The sequence below is a fragment of the Magnolia sinica genome, chromosome 13 (assembly GCF_029962835.1).
Source record: "Magnolia sinica isolate HGM2019 chromosome 13, MsV1, whole genome shotgun sequence".
NCBI classification, from domain to species: domain Eukaryota; kingdom Viridiplantae; phylum Streptophyta; class Magnoliopsida; order Magnoliales; family Magnoliaceae; genus Magnolia; species Magnolia sinica.
This window is the reverse complement of record NC_080585.1, coordinates 7,896,356-7,917,021: the sequence shown is the minus strand read 5'-3', so window position 1 is coordinate 7,917,021 and position 20,666 is coordinate 7,896,356. Positions and strand designations below refer to the sequence as shown.

Genomic DNA, 20,666 nt, shown 5'->3' with positions numbered 1-20,666 from the left:
AACGGATTAACGGAGTGTATGTAATTCAAATACATCAAGATGGGGACTACAGTCAGGGATCCACCGACCACGGTTGATACCGGGATCTACCGAAGCCGCGCCCTAGGAATCCAAGGGAAAACACGATGGGTTTACCCTATGTCATCGAGAAAAGAGACAATGATGGATTCTTCGGTGGATCGGGATCCCTAAAGGTAGGCCCATCTTGATGTATGTTACCTAAAGTTATACCGTCCATCCGTTTTGAAAATTCATTTTAGGACATGATCTCAAAAAGGATGAACTATAATACATGAAGCTGTGGTAATCCATCATTAAAAACTTTCGGTGGGCCACAAAATTTTTAAATCAAGCTGATGTTTGTGTGATCTGTTCATCCAGGTCTTTGTGACCTTATCAACAGGTTGGATGGCAGATAAACATTCCAGTGTTACTCATGAAGTTTTTAACGATGGGATTCAATCATGGCTGTTTCCTGTGTTATGGTCTACCAGAGATTTGGATCCACTTCATTTTTGAAATTATACCCTAAGATGAGGAGTCAAAATGGATGTACAGTGCGGATGCAAGGCACATACATGGAAGTGAGCCCCACAGCTTGGGATCCACTGACCTCCGTATATCCGGGGATCCACCCAATCCTCGCCCCGAATCTTTTCTGTCGTACCGTGAAATGGTAGGCCCCACCTTGGTCAAAATCCTGCTTTACAGTAAGACGGTGTTTTAAAAAAACACAAGGGTCGTTTTCAACGAGGGACATAGAGATCTGGCTGGATGGCATACAGATCATAGATGCGGACCATTGATCAGGTAGGGCACAATATAAACATGCTATGAACCAAAAATAATATTGGTCCACTAATAATGAAGTCAAATAACATTTATAAAACCAGCCGTTCAAATTCGTCAAAAGAATATTGCTGATTTGATTAATACCTGTAATATTTTTACACATGTCATGTTCACAGTGCACCTTACCGATGAACGGATCTGATCTCTCGTACATGTGCTGTTCGCCATGATTTCTGACACGTCTTCTGCCCCCACATGAATAGCTACTCGTTAAATCACGACAAAAGAACAGGAAAAAAAAAAAACAAAAAAAAAAAACCGTGCGCTCTTGATTTAAAATATCAAAGGGATAAGTACAAAAATAATAATAATAATAATAATAAAATGTGGACGTTAACCCGTCATTGAACGGCTTACAGCTGTGTTAGTTGAGTTCATCACCATCTAAAAATGGCTCTGATTCTTTAAACGTGCACAAAGACTTGCTTGTACGGAAATCAGAACCGTCCAAATCGTAGATCCAACTCATATAACTCTTATTTTTTTTTTACTCCTTGGGACACGGACACGGATTGCGTACTAACCCGCTGGTGTCTAGCCACGAACGGGCAGTTTTGTGGACGCCCCACCGTGATTTATCTATTTATCCAGGCCGTACATCGCATCTCTCAGATAATTTTAAGATATGAGCATAAAAATGAGGCACACCCAACTATCAAGTGTACCACACCATACACCATACACCAAATAATAAGCTTGGGTTGCATTATAAATGCAAGAAACGGCGTGGACAAACAGATACATGACGGTTGGCCCGCCTACAGAACTGTCCATTCGTGGCCATAGCCCGGCGGGCGTAGGACGCAATCTATACCTCCTGTTTTCCTCGGTGTGGTCTACATGTGATTTAGATCTGATACATTTTTAGACTTGTGTCCTAAGCTAACATCACAAAATGAATGGAAGGTGTAGATGGAATACATATATACATCACGGTGGGCCCACAGAACGTCCAGTATCAACGGGCTACTAACAATGTCAATCCGCATATTCTTTCACACCACACACACACACGCACCCACACCACATGGATACTCAATCTCATGATCTTAGGGTTGAAACAGATCCTGTCTTAGCCATGGATCCGGACCCAAACCCGGTTGAAGCATAACATAAATTTACATTGAAAGGATAATGTTAACCGAGTTTTTTTCCTTTGAATTTGGACCATTCGTTATCTGCAATCCGCTTACTGAACTGCCTCTTAAGCCGACTCCATGAGGCCCACCGTGTTCTAGAGGTTTCCTTTACACCATCCAACCATTTTTTCATGTCATTTTAGGGTACGAGCATAAGATTATGTAGCACAAGACAAAAGCAGCTGCCTGCGATGAGGCAGATCCTAAGCTCGAGTGGACAACACAATGATTAAATGCCCACTGCTAAAGACTTTAGGCGCTAACATAAGTTTTGATCAAGCTAATATTTATGTTTTCCCCTATACACGCGACTATATAAGGTTGGATGGCAAATAAACACCACCGTGAGCCCTAGAAAGGTTTCAATGGCGGGGAATCACTATCAGCTGCTTCTTGTGGTGTCGCCCACTTGAGCCCTGGATCTTTTTAGGCTCAAGCCCTCAAATGATCTTGGAAAAATGGATAGACCGTATAGATTAAACCCATATATCACAATAGTACCCCGCTTGAATAGACTTGGTTTCGGCCAGAGCTGTGGGCCCCACTGTAATGTATGGGTTTTGTCCACACGGTCCATCCATTCTCCCAAGATCATTTTCAGGCTTGAACCTCGAAAGAACAACCTCATCAAAACTTCGGGAGCTTCCAGTAAATTTTTAATGATGGGCATTCAATTCCCACTTTTGACTCTTGGGCTCCTGCAATGAAGTGATTAAAATGAACGGACTGTACGTACACCCTTAAAATGAACGGACTGTACGGACAAAACAAACGCATCATTGTGGGCCCAATAAAGCCCATGCCTTGACTGAGTCTGTATGCTATCACGCAATCCGCCTCATTTACAGTGGAGGCGGATTGCATCGTTACCATGCCTAGCAAGACTCGGTCCCACTATGATATTATCCACCCATCCATCAATTTTGGAAGAACATTTTAAGGGTATACGAAGGACAAACACAAATATCAGATTGATCAAAAAAAAAAACTTTAATAGGGGGCGTTCCTGTTGTGTGGTCCACCTGAGTCTTGGATCTGCTTCAATTTTCGAATTCATATCCTAAAATGATCGGGTAAAATGGATGGACGGTGTGAATGAAACACATACATCACAGCGGGCCCACAGAGAACCCCAGGCCTTAGTCCGTCCCCTGCACAGGCAGGACGCAATCCGCGTCCAAATTTGCCAACCGATCATCGTGGCTTCCACGTGAAAATCATTAATTATCGCGATATATAAGACGAAAACGCGCCCTTGGACAGTACCCGCGTTTCAACCTGACAAGTGGGCCCCACCGTTTGGTAATCCAGACAATCGGTTTGATGGCGACTCATAAAAAATTGCGGAAGATTACATAGTGAGACGTTTTTCAGTGGAACGTGGACAGCTCTTGTATTTCTTCCACTAGCTATAGGCCACAAATCGAAATGTTGTGATTGGACTGTGGCCGGAGATTTTTAGAGTATCTTCCATCAACATGGATATTTACCATACTAATGTTCTGGATTACCGAAAGGTGGGCCCTACTTCTCCGAATTGAAAAACGGTGTATACTGTGAAGAGATGCTGAACGCGATCATATCATTGAATAAGAATAGGTGGCCATATCTCTGACGTACGCGTCTTCTTCGTTGACAATCTTGCCCACAATTTCATCACAAAATAAATATGATTTCACAACAATAGAGAGACTAGAATCTCCACCGACCATATTCTTTGTTTATTTCGTTTGTTCGAATACAAATGTTTGTTTTCCAATCTGGACCGTCCGAATTGTGCCATGTTATAGTGGATGGAACATGGACTGATGATCATGCTTATGGAATGATTTAGACCATCTGATTTTTCCAACGGATATTGGAATATTAAACAGCCGCTTTTAACCGTCCATTTAGTGACGCCACCAGTTGGGCTGTTCAGATTGTCCAATCAGCACAATTTTTAAGGTATCCTCCATGGGGAGCCGATTGGGTGCGGCCTATACTGTAGTCCCACTTTCATGTATGCATTGTATATCCATCGTACATCCGTTTTGCGTGTGGGCTCAAAAATAAATTAGGTTTAAATTCTAGGTAGACTATACCGTAGGAAACAGTAGTGATTAAGCGCCCACCATTAAAAACTTACGTAACCTTAATTTTTATTTTCCACCCAACCCGTGGATAAAATCACACGGACTTATATGAAGGAAAAACATAAATATTAGCATGATCCAAAACTTTTGTAGCCCACGAAAAGTTTCTACCGGTCAGTCGCTACTTTAGTAAGATTTGGATCTACTTTATTTTTTCTCATCATGTACTAAAATGAGCTATCAAAATAGATAGACTACATGTATATACAACATGTATATCGAGATGGCCCCACAGTCATGGCCACACGTGTTAGGTGAGGCCGGGCAACACTTAATCCGCTCCCTCCAAACACGATCATACATCTTTACCGACCGTGTCGCGTTTGCGACACACATTTCTGAAACCAACCAGAGCATTAAGAATGCGCGGGGATGCTATCCCCCCACTACCACGGGCAAACATTTTGGATGATTGAGCGTATTTATTTCCTCTCTTTCTCACTCTCTCAGGCCTACCTAGCGTCCCGAAAATATAAAAATTCAATCATAAATTGTAAAACTTATGTTGCATTTGATATTGTAAATGTAATCAGATTCTGCGCAGATTTTTTGCACAACTACAAAAGTGCGGGATTTATTTCCGATTTTGTTTATAATTCTTTCCAATTTTGTTTGAGATTCTTTTGAAACTATATATGTGGATGTAAACGGGTATTGGAATGTATTATTCTAAGGGATTATAAGGCTTTCTAAAAAAGTTTTAGGGTTTGCAAAGGGTGAGATTCAAATTTGTTTAAATCCGATAAATCTTTTCTCTTTGTAATTTTTGTTTTCATAATGAAGATTTGTTGCTTTGTGCCGTGGTTTTTTCCCGAAAGGATTTTCCAGGTTAAATCTTTGTGTTCTCTTGTGTTTGCTTAGTGCTCTTGGATTGTTATCCTAGATTCATCTTTGTGTGATTCCGTTGTCTAAAACCCAAAAAGTGGTATCAGAGCTATCGTTGGGGTACATATCTAGATCTACAGGATCAACATCAATGGGAAACGCCAAGTTTGATATTGAGAAGTACTCAGGTGAAAATAATTTTGATTTACAGAAGATTAAGATGATTAGTCTATTAACCAAGAAAGGCGAAGCTAAGGCTCTTGAGGAGCAGAAATCGACTATGAAAGATGAAGAATGAGATACTCTTAATAATAATGTTTTAGCCTCCATCCGTTTATGTCTCAACGATGAGGTTTTCTATGATGTTTTGAAGGAGAAAACTGCGGCTAATTTATGGGCGAAGTTAGAGGATATGTATGTGAAAAAATCTTCTGAAAATCACCTACACTTGAAACTACAACTATATAATTTCAAGATGGCAGAGGGCGAAAATATGGAAGCCCATATCAACAACTTTAATAAATTAGTTTGCAAACTGCTGGATATGGAGAAAGTGATCAAAGATGAGGAATAAGCATGTATGTTGTTGAATTTTCTTTCGACATCGTATGAGTCATTCGAGGACACAATGTTCACCGCAAATAAAACCCCAAGTATCGACATCGTTATCTCAGCCCTTTAAGAGAAGGCTATGAGAAAGCTAAATAGCAGCATGGAGACATCTTCCGATGCACTGTTTACGAGGGGAAGAAATACTGAGCGAGGTACAGGATCTTCAAGACCTACATCCAAATCGAATGTCAAGGGCAAAGGAAAATTAAAGTGTTGGAATTGTGGGATGACTGGACACATGAAAAGGAATTGTGCCAATCCTAAAGCAAAAAAGAAAACTTAGAGGCTTCTTCTAAGGAGGCCAATATTGTCACATCTGATGAAGAGACAAGTGGTGGCGATATTCTGTCTGTGTATATGGTCGGACACTTGTATGACAATCTTAGAGATGAGTGGATCCTTGACACAGGAGCATCATACCACATGACTCCTCATCAGAGTTGGTTCACAAGTTATAAGGAATGCGATGATAGATAGATTTTTATGGGTAATGACAATGCTTGTAATGTTGTGGTTATTGGTACTATGAGCATTAAGATGTTTAATGGGATAGAGCGTACCTTGACTAATTTCAAGCACGTTCCTGATATGAAGAAAAGTTTAATTTCTCTCGGTGCACTCGAGGCTATAGGGTGCAAGTTCACTGGCATTGATGGTGTCCTTAAAGTTTCAAAAGGAGCACTTGTGGTTATGAGAGCGCAAAGGCACGGAAACTTTTACAGGTTGATCGGAAGCAATTCAGCATGTGGAGCAGTAATAACTGTTGCAGATTCCACTTCTGTACGTATGTGACATTCTCGTCTGGGCCACATGAGTAAGTGGGGCATGAAGGTATTATCTGATTGTTGTTTTATTCCAGCTTTTAAGAATTCTGATATGGACTCGTTACACAAAAATCACACATGGGAGCTGATGGAGCTTCTACTGGGCCGAAAAGTGATAGGATGCAAGTGATTATTAAAAAGAAAACAAGATATATACAAAGTGAGGTTGGTAGCGAAGGAATATGCTCAAAGAGAATTAATTGACTTCTCAAAGATATTCATGTCAGTGGTTAAACAAGTATCCATCAAATTCGTGTTGGCGCTGGTTGCCCAATACGATCTCGATATGGAACAGATGGATGTTAAGATTACATTCCTACACGGGGAGTTGGAAGAGTAGATCTACATGAAGAAATCAGAGGGCTACGATGTTAAAGGGGCAGAGAAAATTGTTTGCAGGTTAATGAGGTCATTGTACAGCCTGAAATAGTTGCCTAGGCAGTGGTATAAAAATTCTTTCATGTTGAGGCAGTTGTATGTTGATGATATGTTGATCGCCTGTCATGAAATATCTGAAATCAATGTACTGAAGACTTAGTTATTAAGGACATTTGATATGAAAGAACTGGAGGGCTGCAAAGAGGGTTCTCGGTATAGATATTTATAAAGACAGGAAGAGGAACAGGCTTTGGTTATCACAGGCAGAATACCTTGAAAACGTGCTGATCAAGTATGGGATGGACCAAGCAAAGCCGGTGAGCATTCCCCATGCGCTCACTTCATGCTTTCCTCATAACAATATCCTAAATCAAATAAAGAAAAACAGTTTATGTCTCATATGCCTTATTTGAATACGGTTGGCAGTTTAATGTATGTTATGGTTTGTACGAGACCAGATATTTCACAAGTAGCCGGTGTTGTGAGTAACTACATGTCAAACCCCGGCAAATAACATTTTGAAGCAGTGAAATGGCTATTTCGATACATTCGAGGTACAAAAAACTACGTTTTAACTTTTGAGAAGACATGGACAAAGTTGGTTGGGTATGCGGATTCAGATTACGCAGGCAATTTGAATTTTAGAAAGTTAACTTCAGGATACTCGTTTGTATTGACATGTAGAGTAATCAGTTGAATGTCAAAGCTTCAGTCTGTAGTCGCTCTTTCTACGACCGAAAAGCAGAATATATGGTAGTGATGGAAGCGTTTAAAGAAAGTGTTTGGATCAGAGGGATGATAAATCTGTTGGGACTTCAGTAAGAGTCCATGCCGGTTAACTGTGATAGCGAGGGCGCTATCAATTTGGCTAAAAATTTTGTTTATCACTCTCATACTAAACACATTGATGCTTGTCACCATTTAATCCGACAAGTGCTTAAGGAAAGAGGTGTAACTTTGGAGAATATTCACACCAGCATAAATATAGCAAAGATGCTTACCAAGGTTGTTTATATAGAGAAGTTCAATTTCTGCGCAACTTCTCTGGGCTTAGCAATGGCTTAAAAGTAAGACAGTGTGCACAAGAAGCATTGATAAAACTATGATGCGAGAGAAAAATAAGAGAAGAGGACAAGGATCTACACGTTTGAAGATTGAAGATATGGTGGATATTGTTGTATTTGATGTCTTAAATCTAATCAGATTCTGCACAGATTTTTCGCGCAACTGCAAAAGTGATGGATTTATTTCCGATTTCGTTTATGATTCTTTTCGATTTTGTTCCTAAAACTATATATATATGGGGATAAACGGGAATGAGAGGTATTATTCTAAGGGATTCTAAGTCTTTCTAAAAGGGTTCTAGGGTTTGCATAGGGTGTAGTAAGGGTGAGATTCAAGCTTGTTTGAATCAGGTAACTCTTTTTCTCTTTATAATTTCTGCTTTCACAGTGAAGATTTGTCGCTTTATGCCGTGGTTTTTTCCCAAAAGAGTTTTTTACGTTAAATTTTTTGTGTTTTCTTGTGTTTGCTTGGTGCTCTTGGATTGCTATCTTGGATCCATCTCTGAATGATTCCGCAGTCCAAAGCTCAACAAACTGACAATATAAAACCAAGTTATTTGCCGGATTGAGAAATTTGAAAAAATAAATAAACTGAGAAATTGTATTTAAAAAATAATAAATAAAAATAAGTAAAAAGAAGAAGAAGAAGAAGAAGAAGAAGAAGAAGCAGCGGCAACCAAACAGCTGGTGCATGTGTGAGAATGACAGCACCAGCAAACATTCATACAGACAAATCTACATGCACACATTAATATTCTGCTAACAATACACTCAAATTTCATCTCCATCCCAACTACGCTTCACCTTGGGCCCAGTGGGCCCGTCTTCCCCGAACACTTCCCTTGGTAGAAATCCCAACAACTTGGGAGTGTTGTTAGTTGTTGGGCCCCATTTCCTCAAATACCCTAGCCATGGTGGCTCCACGATCGAACCTAAGTACTCGGCTGCGACCACTTGGAACGTGGCGCCTGTGTCCATACTGAGCTTCCCTTTCTTTGTGTCATTCCTTATGCCTATGCGCAATGTGCTATTCCCTTGTAGCACTAGCCCTGGCTTAGGATACATTGCATGGCCATTCAAGGATGCGTACGATACAACCTTGTTTCCTCCTTCAAACTCTAGCTCTGCTGCATCCAACCACCTTCCATTGCTATGTTGTGACATGTACACTCTCCATAGCTCCCCATTCAAATTGCTTACCCTCAATGTCACATGCTCCCAATCACCCACATGTTGCCCTATCTTCCCCAGTGGTATATTGACCAACAGGAGCTTAGCCCTCGCGGGCCCGTTAAACGGGTAGAAGACCCAAATGGCCATGTCGGTGAACGTTGCGCCGAGCATCGGTTTCACGTGCAAGTAACAAACCGTGCTTTTCAATTCACCCCTCTTGGTCTTTTTTCTGGCCTGCTTATCAACGGGTAGATCTAACCAATAAGTCCCATCATTCGAACCACCCTGGGGGAGGTTCGAACCGGTTGGGTCAATCGGTGTTGGGGTTGCGTCGCCTTGTTTGTAGAGTAGAGCTCCATTGTTGAAGAACCAGGTGACTGATGAGGGTAAGTAGGACTCATCAGGATGGAAGTAGATCAATGGAGAGTAAGCTTGCATCAGTGCCTCAATTTGGGTGAGGTTAGGCATATTAGATCGATTGGAGTCCTTGTTTTTTAAACAAGCTAATGGTGAAGAACTGCCATCTACCTGAGCTAGAAATGTTCCCACACATACACCTAGAGCTTGGGTCCCCCTAGTGGTGGGTCTTGAACTATAGATGTTGATCCCACTGGAATTATTTTTCTGATTGGTACCCCATATCAATGTTTCATTCTCGCACTGGTCGGTGAGGTCGGAACGGACGCATCGGATTTCATCAAGGGATGGTTTGTCTGGAGAGTTTGTGACGATGTGCCCCACAGCTACATACCCTTGGGGTGGGGCTGGTAACCAAATGTAGCCATGACCATCTTCCTTAATTTTCGTGGATTCACTGCTCCAAATGAGCGTGTAATCCACCGGCTTCGAAAGTGTTCCCCCGGCAGCATCGGAGCTATCTTCACCGTTGCCTTTTCCGACAAGTACCCACCCAAATAGAGGCTTGTTGTTGGGCTGGCAATAGCAACCTAGCATGAAGAATCCGTCGGGTATGTTTGAAGGTTTGAGAAATGTGGCGCCTAGGTTATCGGGTCCACCTTCATGTGTAGCCCAAACCCTAGTGAAAGTAGAGAGCTGATACACCTCGAGTCCACCAAGATCTATACTCCCTTTGGCAAATCCCCCACCTGTAATTCAATAGCCAAGCCTCAGACAAATGAACTCATTGAAGGAAATGCTTGAAGTAAAGAAACCCATATAGAAAGAGAAACTGTAGATTCCTAGCCCTGGGCACCCATTTTCGTTTCTGCGGGCCATGGTTTATGAACAAGAAAACTTGAGTCGACTAAAAGCCCAGTTGTGCTGAGTCAAGTTGAGTTGTACTGAGCCAACTCGAGCTATATCGAGTTTGGTCGTACCTCTGTTGAGTGTTTTTGTCGGGTTTTACTGATTTTTTTTATTTTTTTATTTTTTCAAGTAGAGATTATGTCTTCTGAGTTCTGACCGTGTCGTGACAAGATCGAGTTTCTCTTGACCCTGCTGAAATCTGGCCGAGCCGAGTTGACTCGGGCAAGTCGAGTTTTTATACTGTGGTTCAGACATAGGATTCAGTACATGGGGCGATGGTTGGACACACTGATTCGACCAACTCAACATGATTCATGATGACTCGAGCCGAGTCACTCGGTTTGACCTGTTGCCTCACCGGTGACAATGCATACGCCAGTAACCATTGTACCAATGACCAATCTATAACTATTTTAAATGGAGAATGATCACATTACATTATTTACCGTACATTCATGCCGTGCCGAACAATATGTGGTGCGTGAGTGCCATCCAACCCGTCCATTTGATGTGTCCCCTGATATTAGGCTAAGGTCCACAATCCAGCCTGATTCCTAACTCAAGTCGGCCACACTAAAGGGAACAACAGGGGACATTGATCTGGAGGGGATGCCCACAGTAGAATCTTCCGAATCGAATGTGGGATCCACATTGTTTTTTAATATGTCATCCAACCCAGTCATCAGTTGCATCCCACCAGGATTAAGGGACACACCAAATCTTAAGCCACTACAGAATTTAGGTGAGGGACGATTCTTGGGATATGAGAAGATCATGAAGAGGAATCCGGATCATGAAGGGACGCTCCAAAGCTCAAGCAGAGGATCCGATTTCCATGAGGAGGTGCACCAGATGCACGGTATGGATTCCATGTAGACATCATGGATGGACCCATACAGCTGGAACGTATGGTAGTTACCGTAAGTTCCGACGAAATCAAATGTGATCATTCACCATTTAAAGATAGAGAAATGCTCCAGCGCTCTGAGAGCCCCATAAGCTCTAGTACTCCTGGCTGCACTGGGGCAGTTATACAATGCAATCCATTGATCTAGACTCTTCATTAGGTCCAACACATGGCCTACCACACAAAAATCAGCCTGATCAAAAAAAATATCATCCATTTGATTGGCCTTTAATTTGGACGGTTAAGATCATTTACAGGTCCGAGCAGTTATTTGATCCATCTATTTGTTAGGATCGATCATGATTACTTTTGATTCTGAAGTATCACCTTTTTTTTAGTGAATTGTAGCTATCTGATCCATGGCTTAGAGGATGCCTATAGAAACTAAGGGCAAATTGATTATTCAATCATTGCTAATTTTGCACGGTGGCCCTTCGAATGTTTTTAGATTTAATGGACGGTTCAGATTGGTAGGTTGGACTGTCCAAGTGGGATGCCGAATGCCTGGTGAACCCAACACCATGAAGCTAGTGGTGTAAGGACTGCAGGGCCATCATGTTGTATGTGTTTTATCCACTCCATCCACCCGTTTTTCCAGCTCATTTTAGAGCATAAAAACAAAATTGAAGCATATCCAAAGCTAAAGTAGACCACACCACAGGAAACCATGGGGTTGCATGAGATCACTCGGACCTGGATGAAGAGAAAACACGAATATAAGATTGATGGCCCTCAAGAAGTTTTCAACGGTAGGCATTCAATCCTCACTATTTTGTGTGGTGTGGTTCACTTGTGCCTTTCATATGTTTTAATTTTGAGCTCATGATCTCATATGAGCTGGTAAAACGGATGAACGGCATGGATAAAATAAATAGATCACAGTGGGCCTCACGGAGTCCTTATAGCTCCGTGGTGTTGGGTTCACGGATGCTCGAACGCTCTTAATGGACTTTTAAGCTACACTGCTCCTAAGTTGTATCGTTTCGGACCCTACAACTCCTGCCAACACGCTGGTGTTTGGAAGTTACCTGATGGCCACGGTGGTAGTGGAGCTGGTAGCTTGAACGTTGTTTCAATCGGCAAAGCTTTCCTTTCCTTTGCCATATATGCTTGAAATCTGATATGAGACGGAGAGAGCGGGAGGCCGGGGGAAGGTTTTGGCGAGTCTTTGGAGAGAGAGAGAGAGAGAGAGAGAGAGAGAGAGGCTTTGGTGAGACTTTGGATGGAATCGAATAGCAGTACAATGATACATATATTATTATATAGAGAGAAGAGAAATGCTCCATTGCTCTCATATGTGAGAGCAATATTAGTTATAATACTCCTAGTTGTGTAGGTTCACTTGGACAGTCCAATTGGTTGATCTGAACCGTCCATTAAGTCCAAAACATATTTTCATGGGCTACCATGCAAAAGTGTATCTTTCCCACTCACACACAATCCATGATGGGTCCTAACAAACAGATGGATCATTTTTTTATTGGACTTATTTTGTGTTAACAATCTTAGCCATCCATATTACATGCCATATATCAAATGGTTCATATTTGTCGCATTGTATGATTTTTGCATAGTATTCCATGAAATGTGAGTTGAACCTAATGAATAGTCTAGATCAATGGGTTGGACCATCTAAATGTCCCAATGCAGATAGGAGTTCTATAACTTATTGTGTTCTGAGAGCACTAGAGCATTTCTCTACGGAGAGAGAAGAATACGTACTTACCTCACGCGGGATTATTGTTGTCCACGTGGAGATTAGTTCAAAAATTATACTTGGCCCCGTCAACGGCTGTGGCGTGCAGGGAATCCTCATCTTCTTTTATTTACAAAGGCCAAAACGATCTCTTTTCTCCATTTCCCTGCACGTTCTTATGTAATAAGCTTCTTCTGTAAGTGATGGACATGGCCCACCGGGGCGTGCTTATGGCATCCAATGCATTACATGAGCCCCATCATTAGATTTAGACCCCCCACAAATAAAGCTGATCCAACCATCAAGTGGACCACAATGTAAATATGTGAATTTGGAGGTTTTTGGATGGTTGTCCTTTTGTTTCTTAGCTGGGGCCTACTATATTTTTATATGCCATTTCAATCAGTTTATCACTTGAGCCCCTACATCATGATAGGATTCCCCATATATCAGGCCAATCCAATCATTTGGTGGGCCACACTATAGAAAACAATGGGCATCCATCCAATGGTGAGGTGAATGACATGTACGGTGGGCCCCACACGCAACACATTTAAAATAAGCCTGTTTCTTGCAGAGGAACCGGCCTCTAAGCCATAACAACTACCGGCGAAGATTGATTTTTGAACGGGAGCTTTCCCGTACACTTGTTCAATTCTATAATCTTCGGACAAGGAGCCCACAGTGGATCCATGGTGGAGTGATCCAGATCGTTGCTAGGGTGGAGCCTACAGTGGATGGGTTTTGCTCTTAAAAAGTCTCCAATTGGAGAATCCTTGAGCTTCTATAAGTGGTATATATGAAAATAGATGGTCAAGAAAAGAGATATGACGATGGTGCAGATTCAACTGAAAATGAGCCAAAGATGGATGGCTGTGATCTCTCGTTCTCGTAAATTTCGTGCATTGTTCATCCATGGGGGCTTCTTCACTTCAACAGTCTTGATTATTGAACATTGGGCCCCAGTGTATTAACTGATAAAACTTTGATGCTCTGGCAGAGTGTGATGGATGATACTCAGGCACTTAGAAACTGCACACGTGGCACAGAAGAAAATCAAATAAAACTGCCCAAATATGGTTTGTAGTTTATATATATCATGAACCAAAAGTTGCACTTATTTGACTATATGGCTGTCCGGTTAATGGACATTTATTGGACGGTTAGAAATGAAAATACCAGTGGTCCACGAATATCCTTGAATCTATAGTGGTGGGGCTCGTGGATCGTTAGTCTAGACCTTTGGATCTGAAGGGCTCTAGTGTGGATGTGAGATATCAAGAAAATCTCCCAGATTGGAAGATCTTAGACATTCATCTCTGGCCTTCTCTTTTTCTGCTAAATGTGGACCATTGTTGCATCTTAGCTGATGTTGCATATATTCCTAACCACCTATTTGCAGGCGACGAAGGCCAAGGTTACGGTAGTTCCAACGTCAATATGTGATTTCATAAAAATCTCCTAAATTTGAAGCTTCTTCTAGATTTCAGGGACACATTCATCCATGCTAAGGGTCCACCAGACCCATATTGGTTTGGATCACAGGTTGGTGGGCCCCACTTATTAAAAATAAAGGCTCTAGGATGCTGCATGTTCTCGGACGGAGGTAGGCATCCAAGGAACAACACGATGATTGATGAGTATACCGTTTGTCATCGAGACAAAAGACAATGTGTTTCGATGGATTCTGTAGGTGGAATTAGTGGGGCCCACCGGACTCCATCCCTGAATTTTGTTTTCCTATTGTTTCGTGAAATGGTGGGCCCCACCATTTGCCGAGAATCCTGTTTACAACTAGGACGGTGTTTAAAAAAACGCAAGGCTCGTGTTCAACGAGGGACTGGGATATCTGGCTGGATGGCATACGGATCATGGATCCGGACCATCCATCAGGTAGGGTACAATATAAACATGCTATGGACCAAAATAATTTTGGTCCACTAATAAGGAAGGTCAAACATTTATGATACCAACAGTCCAAATTCAACGAAAGTACGTTGCTAATTTGAATAATACCTATATCTTTTGTATACATGTTATGTTCACATTGCATCCTACCGGGTGAACGGACCTGATCTCTCGTACATGTACTGTCCCCCATGATTTCTGACACCTCTTCTCCCACCTCACATGAATGACTCCTCCTTGAATCACGACAAAGGAAAAAAAACGTGCGCTCTTGATTTAAAATATCAAATGGATAAAGTATGAAAAATAATGCAGACGTTAACTTGTTATTGTTAGATTGTTAGTTGGGGAGCGGATTCGTGAGACCCCAGACTCACCCAAGATGATGCTGCCCTTACCGTGGGGCCCACGTTAATGAATGTATTCTGTATCCATGCTGGCCATCCGTTAGGTCATTTTAAAGCATGACACTAAAAATTAAGATTATCCAAATCTCATTGGACCATACCAAGGAAAGTGTTGTGATTGAACGTCATGTCATTAAAAGCTTCTTAGAGAGAACCGTAATGTTTTCACAGTATTTATTTGACATCCAATCTGTTGATAAGGTCACGTAAGCGCCTGAATGAAGGGAAAAAACAAATATCAGATTGATCCAATACCTCTCTGGCCCATTAATGCTCAATCGCCACCATTTCTAATGGCATGGCCCACCTGATAATTAGATATATGCTTCATTTTTGGAATAATACTCCAAAATTATCTGTAAAAACGTATGAACACATGGATACAGAATACATACATTAAAGTCGGCTCCACGGTGAGGGCCGCATCGTCTTAGGTGAGTCCGGGGTATCACATAATCCGCTTTCTGTTAGTTGAGTTCCTGACCATTTTTAAATGGTGCTGATTCTTCAAATGTGCACAAAAGCTTACTTGTATGGAAATCTGAACCGTCCAAATAGTTGATCCAGCTCAGTTGGAGTATAAACTAAATTATAGTGAGAAGATAATGTTGAAAATATGTTTTTAAAATAATAAAAATGAAAATTCGAATTTTTCAAAATTTTGAGATTTTCCCGCCAAAACGTTTTTTGAATTTTTTGAATTAAAAAGTGTGGTGTGTGTGCTTTGTCCCACATCAGAAATGTGAAGAAAACTTTTGTGTTTTATATGTGGACTTGTGAAGAGTATTCTTACTTGGAGTTTTTGGAGGAGATGAAACACGGCGCACAGACGCACGCGTGCACGCGCTCGTGCTCGAGCTCAGGCGTGGGCATCGGCGTGGGTAGTGTGTCTCTAGTGGCGCTAGATGACAACTTTGGGCTAAGATGATCCAATGGTCAGATCTTCTGATATAACGACAAGAAACGTCTGGGATTAATGGACAACGGCCAGAAACATTTTTCAAACGTTCTGCACCATTGAATACCACACAACAACGGTGTTATACCTGATGCCTGTATAAACTGGACCATTCGAGTCTGATACCGTCTGAGTCTGCCAAAAGAAATCTGCTGTGCTAAAATTGTTCTACAGTGGACCTATCGAGATTACTGCACACTGGATCCAGATAAAGCTTATCTTATCCTGGAAGCAATTCGCCCTGTAACCCATCAACAATTGATAAGAGGGGCGAATCACACTTTATGGACAGCGTATTTTATACGTGATTCAGCCTAGTAAAATATTTTATTTCTATTTATTTTTGTATTTTCGATGTATCCAAACGTAAATTCCAACAGATAATATTAACTAAGTCATTTCCTTTGATTTGGACCATTCGTTATCTGCAATCCGCTTACAGATCTTCCGCATCGGACTCGCATTGGCTATTGCCCTGCCATGGAAGCTGACTGTGTGGACCGTGATTTATGGGTTTTATCCAGCCTTCCATCCATTTTTTAGGATCATTTTAGGGTACAAGCTCAAAAATGATACAGATCCCAGGCTCCAGTGGACCCGCCACAGATGCAGCGGTGATAATGTGGCCGTCCTTACCTTTGGAAAATAAAAAACAAACAAAGACAATAGCGCAAAGGATCTTTATTTTCCATCCAACTTGTTTATAAGCTCACGTAGACGTGGATGAAGGGCAAAAACATATAACATCTGCGACTCCCAAGAAGTTTTCAACGGTGGACGTTCAATTTCCACTGTGTGGTCCACTTAGCCTTGGATCTACCTTATTTTTAAGCTGATATCCTAAAATGTTCAGAAAATTTTGGATAGATGGCGAGGATAAAACCCATTCTAGGCGTCATAGAGCCCGTCCCGGGACCTAGTCCGTGGAGGTAAGAGCAGGACGGAGACGGTTTCGGTGGATCCCCGGATCCCTAACTGTGGGGCCCACCATGATGTATGTGTCTTATAACCACACTGACACCGCCCATCATTCTTGCGAGACCATTTTGGGTTATAAGCCCAAATATTCAGCAATCCAAATTAATCTCAAGTGGATTGAACGCCCACCGTTAAAAACTTCTTAAGGCGTGTGATGTTTAATCACCATCGAACCTCCTGATAAGGTCAGGAAGACCTGGACAAGAGGAACATACAAATATCATCTTGATTCAAAACTTTTGTGGCACATAAGAAGTTTTTAATGACCCATCACTATTGTTTCTTGTGTGGTCCAACTGAGATTTGGATCTGCTGCATTTTTGGGCTAATACTCTAAAATGATCCCGCAAGATGGATGAACGGCTCACTACATGCACGGGATTTGATTAGAGAGCAAGTACTGGGAAGCACAATTGTACTCTTGCACTGCTAGTCAAGCTTAGTTGACGCAGGAGCTCTCTTGGGCCCAGCTTAGTGTATAGTTTTCATCCCCGTCATTCATCCATTTTGTCCCATCATTTTATGGAATTAGCCCAAAATTGAGGTAGACCTGAGGCTCAAGTGGACCACACAGTGGGGATTGAACGCCAACCATTAAGATCTTGGGAGCTACCGAAGTTTTGATCAAGCTAACTTCTTTGTTTTCCCTTCGTCTAAGTCTATGCAGCCTTATGAATAAGTTGGATGGCAAATAAACATCACGGTGGGTCCTATAAATATTCTAACTGTGCGTCATTGTCACCATTGACAATCTAGATAAAACTCATACATTACGGTAGGCCCCCATACAGAGTTCATGCAAGAACTGAGATCATTTTAAGGTAAAAGTGAGGCAGGTCCAAGGATGAAGAGGACCACACCAAATCATCATCTACCATTAAAAACTTCTCCTGGTCTATTGTGATGTTTATTTCATTAGGTCACTGACTCACATAGACCTGGATGGAAGGAAAACTCAAACACCATCTTGATCAAAACTTATACTGCTCCAAAGAAGTTTTAATGGTGGACATTCAATCCCCACTGTGGGTCCACTATGCCTTTGATTTGCCTCATTTTTGGGCTACTAACATCAAATGATTAGGCAAAATGAAAGGACATAGTGGATTAAACCCATGCATTATGGTGGGCCCTACAGAGCCCCTGCCTTGACCGAGTCTGTCCAGGCTGAGAGGGGACATAATCTGCCTCATTTGCAGTGGACAAAGATTGCGTCGTTCCCGCGTCTGGGTAGACTTGATCGTGGCAGGGCTCTTTAAGGCAATGATGTGTATGTTTTACCAGCCATTTATCCATTTGAAAGATCATTTTAAGAAACGAGCCTAAAACGAAGCAAATCCGGGGTTCGAATAGGCTATACAAGGTAAACGCCTATGGTTGAAAAAACCAACCTAAGCTTACATTTGTGTTTTCCTTTATCAAGGACTATATTACCCTATGAATAGGTTGGATGGCAAATAAACATCGTGTAATGCCCTACAAAAAGTTTTAGCTGGAGTTGTACATCGAGAGCTCAATTCGGCTCGGTCACCAGCTGACCCTAGCTCAAACTCAGCTAAGCTCAGTCCTCGAGCCTAATTGGCCAGCTCAACTCAACTTGATTCGGTTATGAGCTTGGGCCAGTTCGAGCTGCGTCCAAGCCAAGTTCAAGCTGAATTTGCCTATGCAACATTTTCACAAAAACATGAACTACACTCTTAAAATCTCACTATATGTAAAACACTAGTAGTAGTTTTACCGTATTTTATCAAACACCTTCTAAGCAACATAAAAGTCAAGAAAAAAAAGGTTTTTGTCTTGCATACCTACCTTCCTTGCCACAAGCCACACTTCGTTAAGTCATTTCATCAAACACTTGGTAAGCGACATCAATATCAAAGTAACCAAGTCACCAAATTGATTCGATTCGAGTTCGATTTGAATTGGGTTCAATTCTAGTCGAGCCGAGCTGGGGCCAGCTCAAACTCATTTTCAAGCTCAAAAAATCAGCTCAAACTTAGATTCAAACCGAGTTGAATTGAGCTTTTTCGAGTCGAGTCGAGCGAGCTAACCGGGTTCGTGTACACCCTTAGATTTTGCTACGTGCGTCATTATCACCACTCCTTCCTGTAGTGTGGTCCAGTTAAGCCTTGGTTTTATCTCATTTTTCAGTTCATGTCCTAAAATGATCTAGTAAAATAGATGGACGGTGTGGACTGAACACATACATTACAGTGGCCCACTGAGCCCGCCCCAGGACCGAGTCCGCCCTCGCACGGTCACGACGCGATCCGCGTCCAAATTTGCCAACCGATCATCGTGGGTTCCACGTGAAAATCATTTGTCGCAATAAATAAGACGAAAACGAAACCCTTGCACAGTACCCGCGTTTCAACCTGACAAGTGGGCCACACCGTTCGGTAATCCAGACCACCGGTTTGATTGCGACCCATAACAACCTTGCCGCAAGAAAATTGCGGAAGATTCACTTTCTTTTTTTTTTAAGTTGAACGTGGACAGCTGTTCTATTTCTTTCATTAGCTGTAGGCCACAAATCGAAGCGTTGTGATCGGACTGTGGCAGGAGATATTTTGGATATCTTCCATCAACGTGGATATTCGCCATACCAATGTTCTGGATTACCGAAAAATGGACCCCACTTCTCAGAATTGAAAAACGTTGTATACTGTGCAGAGATGCTGAAGGCGTATCATATCATTGAAGAATAGTAGGTGGGCCATTTCTCGTAATCTTCTCCTTCGTTGACAATCTCGCCCTCAATTTCGTCACAAAATAAATATGATTTCACAAGAATACAAACAGTTCATTTTCATCACAAAATAAATATGATTTCAAGAATACAAAGATATCAGAATCTCCGCCGACCATCTTTTTTGTTTATTTCGTTTGTTCGAGTTCAATGTGTGTTTTCAAATCTGGACCGTCCAAATTGTGCCATACTGCGGTGGATGGAACATGGACTGATGATCATGCTGGTGGGATGATCTTGATCATCTGATTTTGCCCACGGAAACTGAAGATTAACCAGTTTGTTTTTAACCGTCCATTTAATGGCCACCAATCAGGCTGTTCAGATTGTCCAATCAACACGATTTTCAAGATATCCTCCGTAGGGAACGGATTAGGTGCGGCTCTGACCGTGATGCCCACCTTCATGTATGTATTGGTGATTGAACACCCCCATCAGGTGGACCATAGGATAGGAAACAGTGGTGATTAAATACACGCCATTAAAAACTTCCTAGGGCCCACCTTAATGCCTACTGTAACTTTTTTTTATCCATCCAACCTGTTGATAAGGTCACACAAACTAGACGATGGAAAAAACAAAAACAAAAACAAAAACAAAAAATCAGCTTGATCCAAAACTTTTATGACCCACGAGAAGTTTCTAAAGGTCAATCATCAGCTCTTTCATGTGGTGCAGTCCACCTGAGATTTGGTTCTCCTTCAATTTTTTTCCTTATGTCCTAAAATGAGTTAGCAAAACAGATGAACGGTATGGATATACAATACATACATCATTCGAGGTGGCCCCACAGTC

At 41.7% G+C, this 20,666-nt stretch overlaps 1 protein-coding gene across 1 annotated transcript; it reads right to left on the bottom strand.

The window, feature by feature from the left end:
* Positions 1-8,508: 8,508 nt before the first annotated feature.
* LOC131222658 (hypothetical protein At1g04090-like) lies at positions 8,509-12,378 on the bottom strand. Its single transcript, XM_058217812.1, has 2 exons — positions 12,204-12,378; positions 8,509-10,108 (listed from the first exon to the last, which is right to left on the bottom strand). Exons 1-2 carry the CDS (start codon positions 12,277-12,279, stop codon positions 8,601-8,603), a joined length of 1,584 nt encoding a protein of 527 aa, XP_058073795.1. The 5' UTR covers positions 12,280-12,378; the 3' UTR covers positions 8,509-8,600.
* Between the last annotated feature and the right edge of the window lie 8,288 nt (positions 12,379-20,666).

Bases quoted from the DNA above. Each gene is read 5' to 3' on its own strand.
- LOC131222658 (XM_058217812.1), bottom strand. From the start codon at position 12,279: ATGGCAAAGGAAAGGAAAGCTTTGCCGATTGAAACAACGTTCAAGCTA. The intron at 10,109-12,203 runs GTAACTTCCAAA...ATTGAATTACAG, and splicing joins ACTACCACCGTGGCCATCAG to GTGGGGGATTTGCCAAAGGG.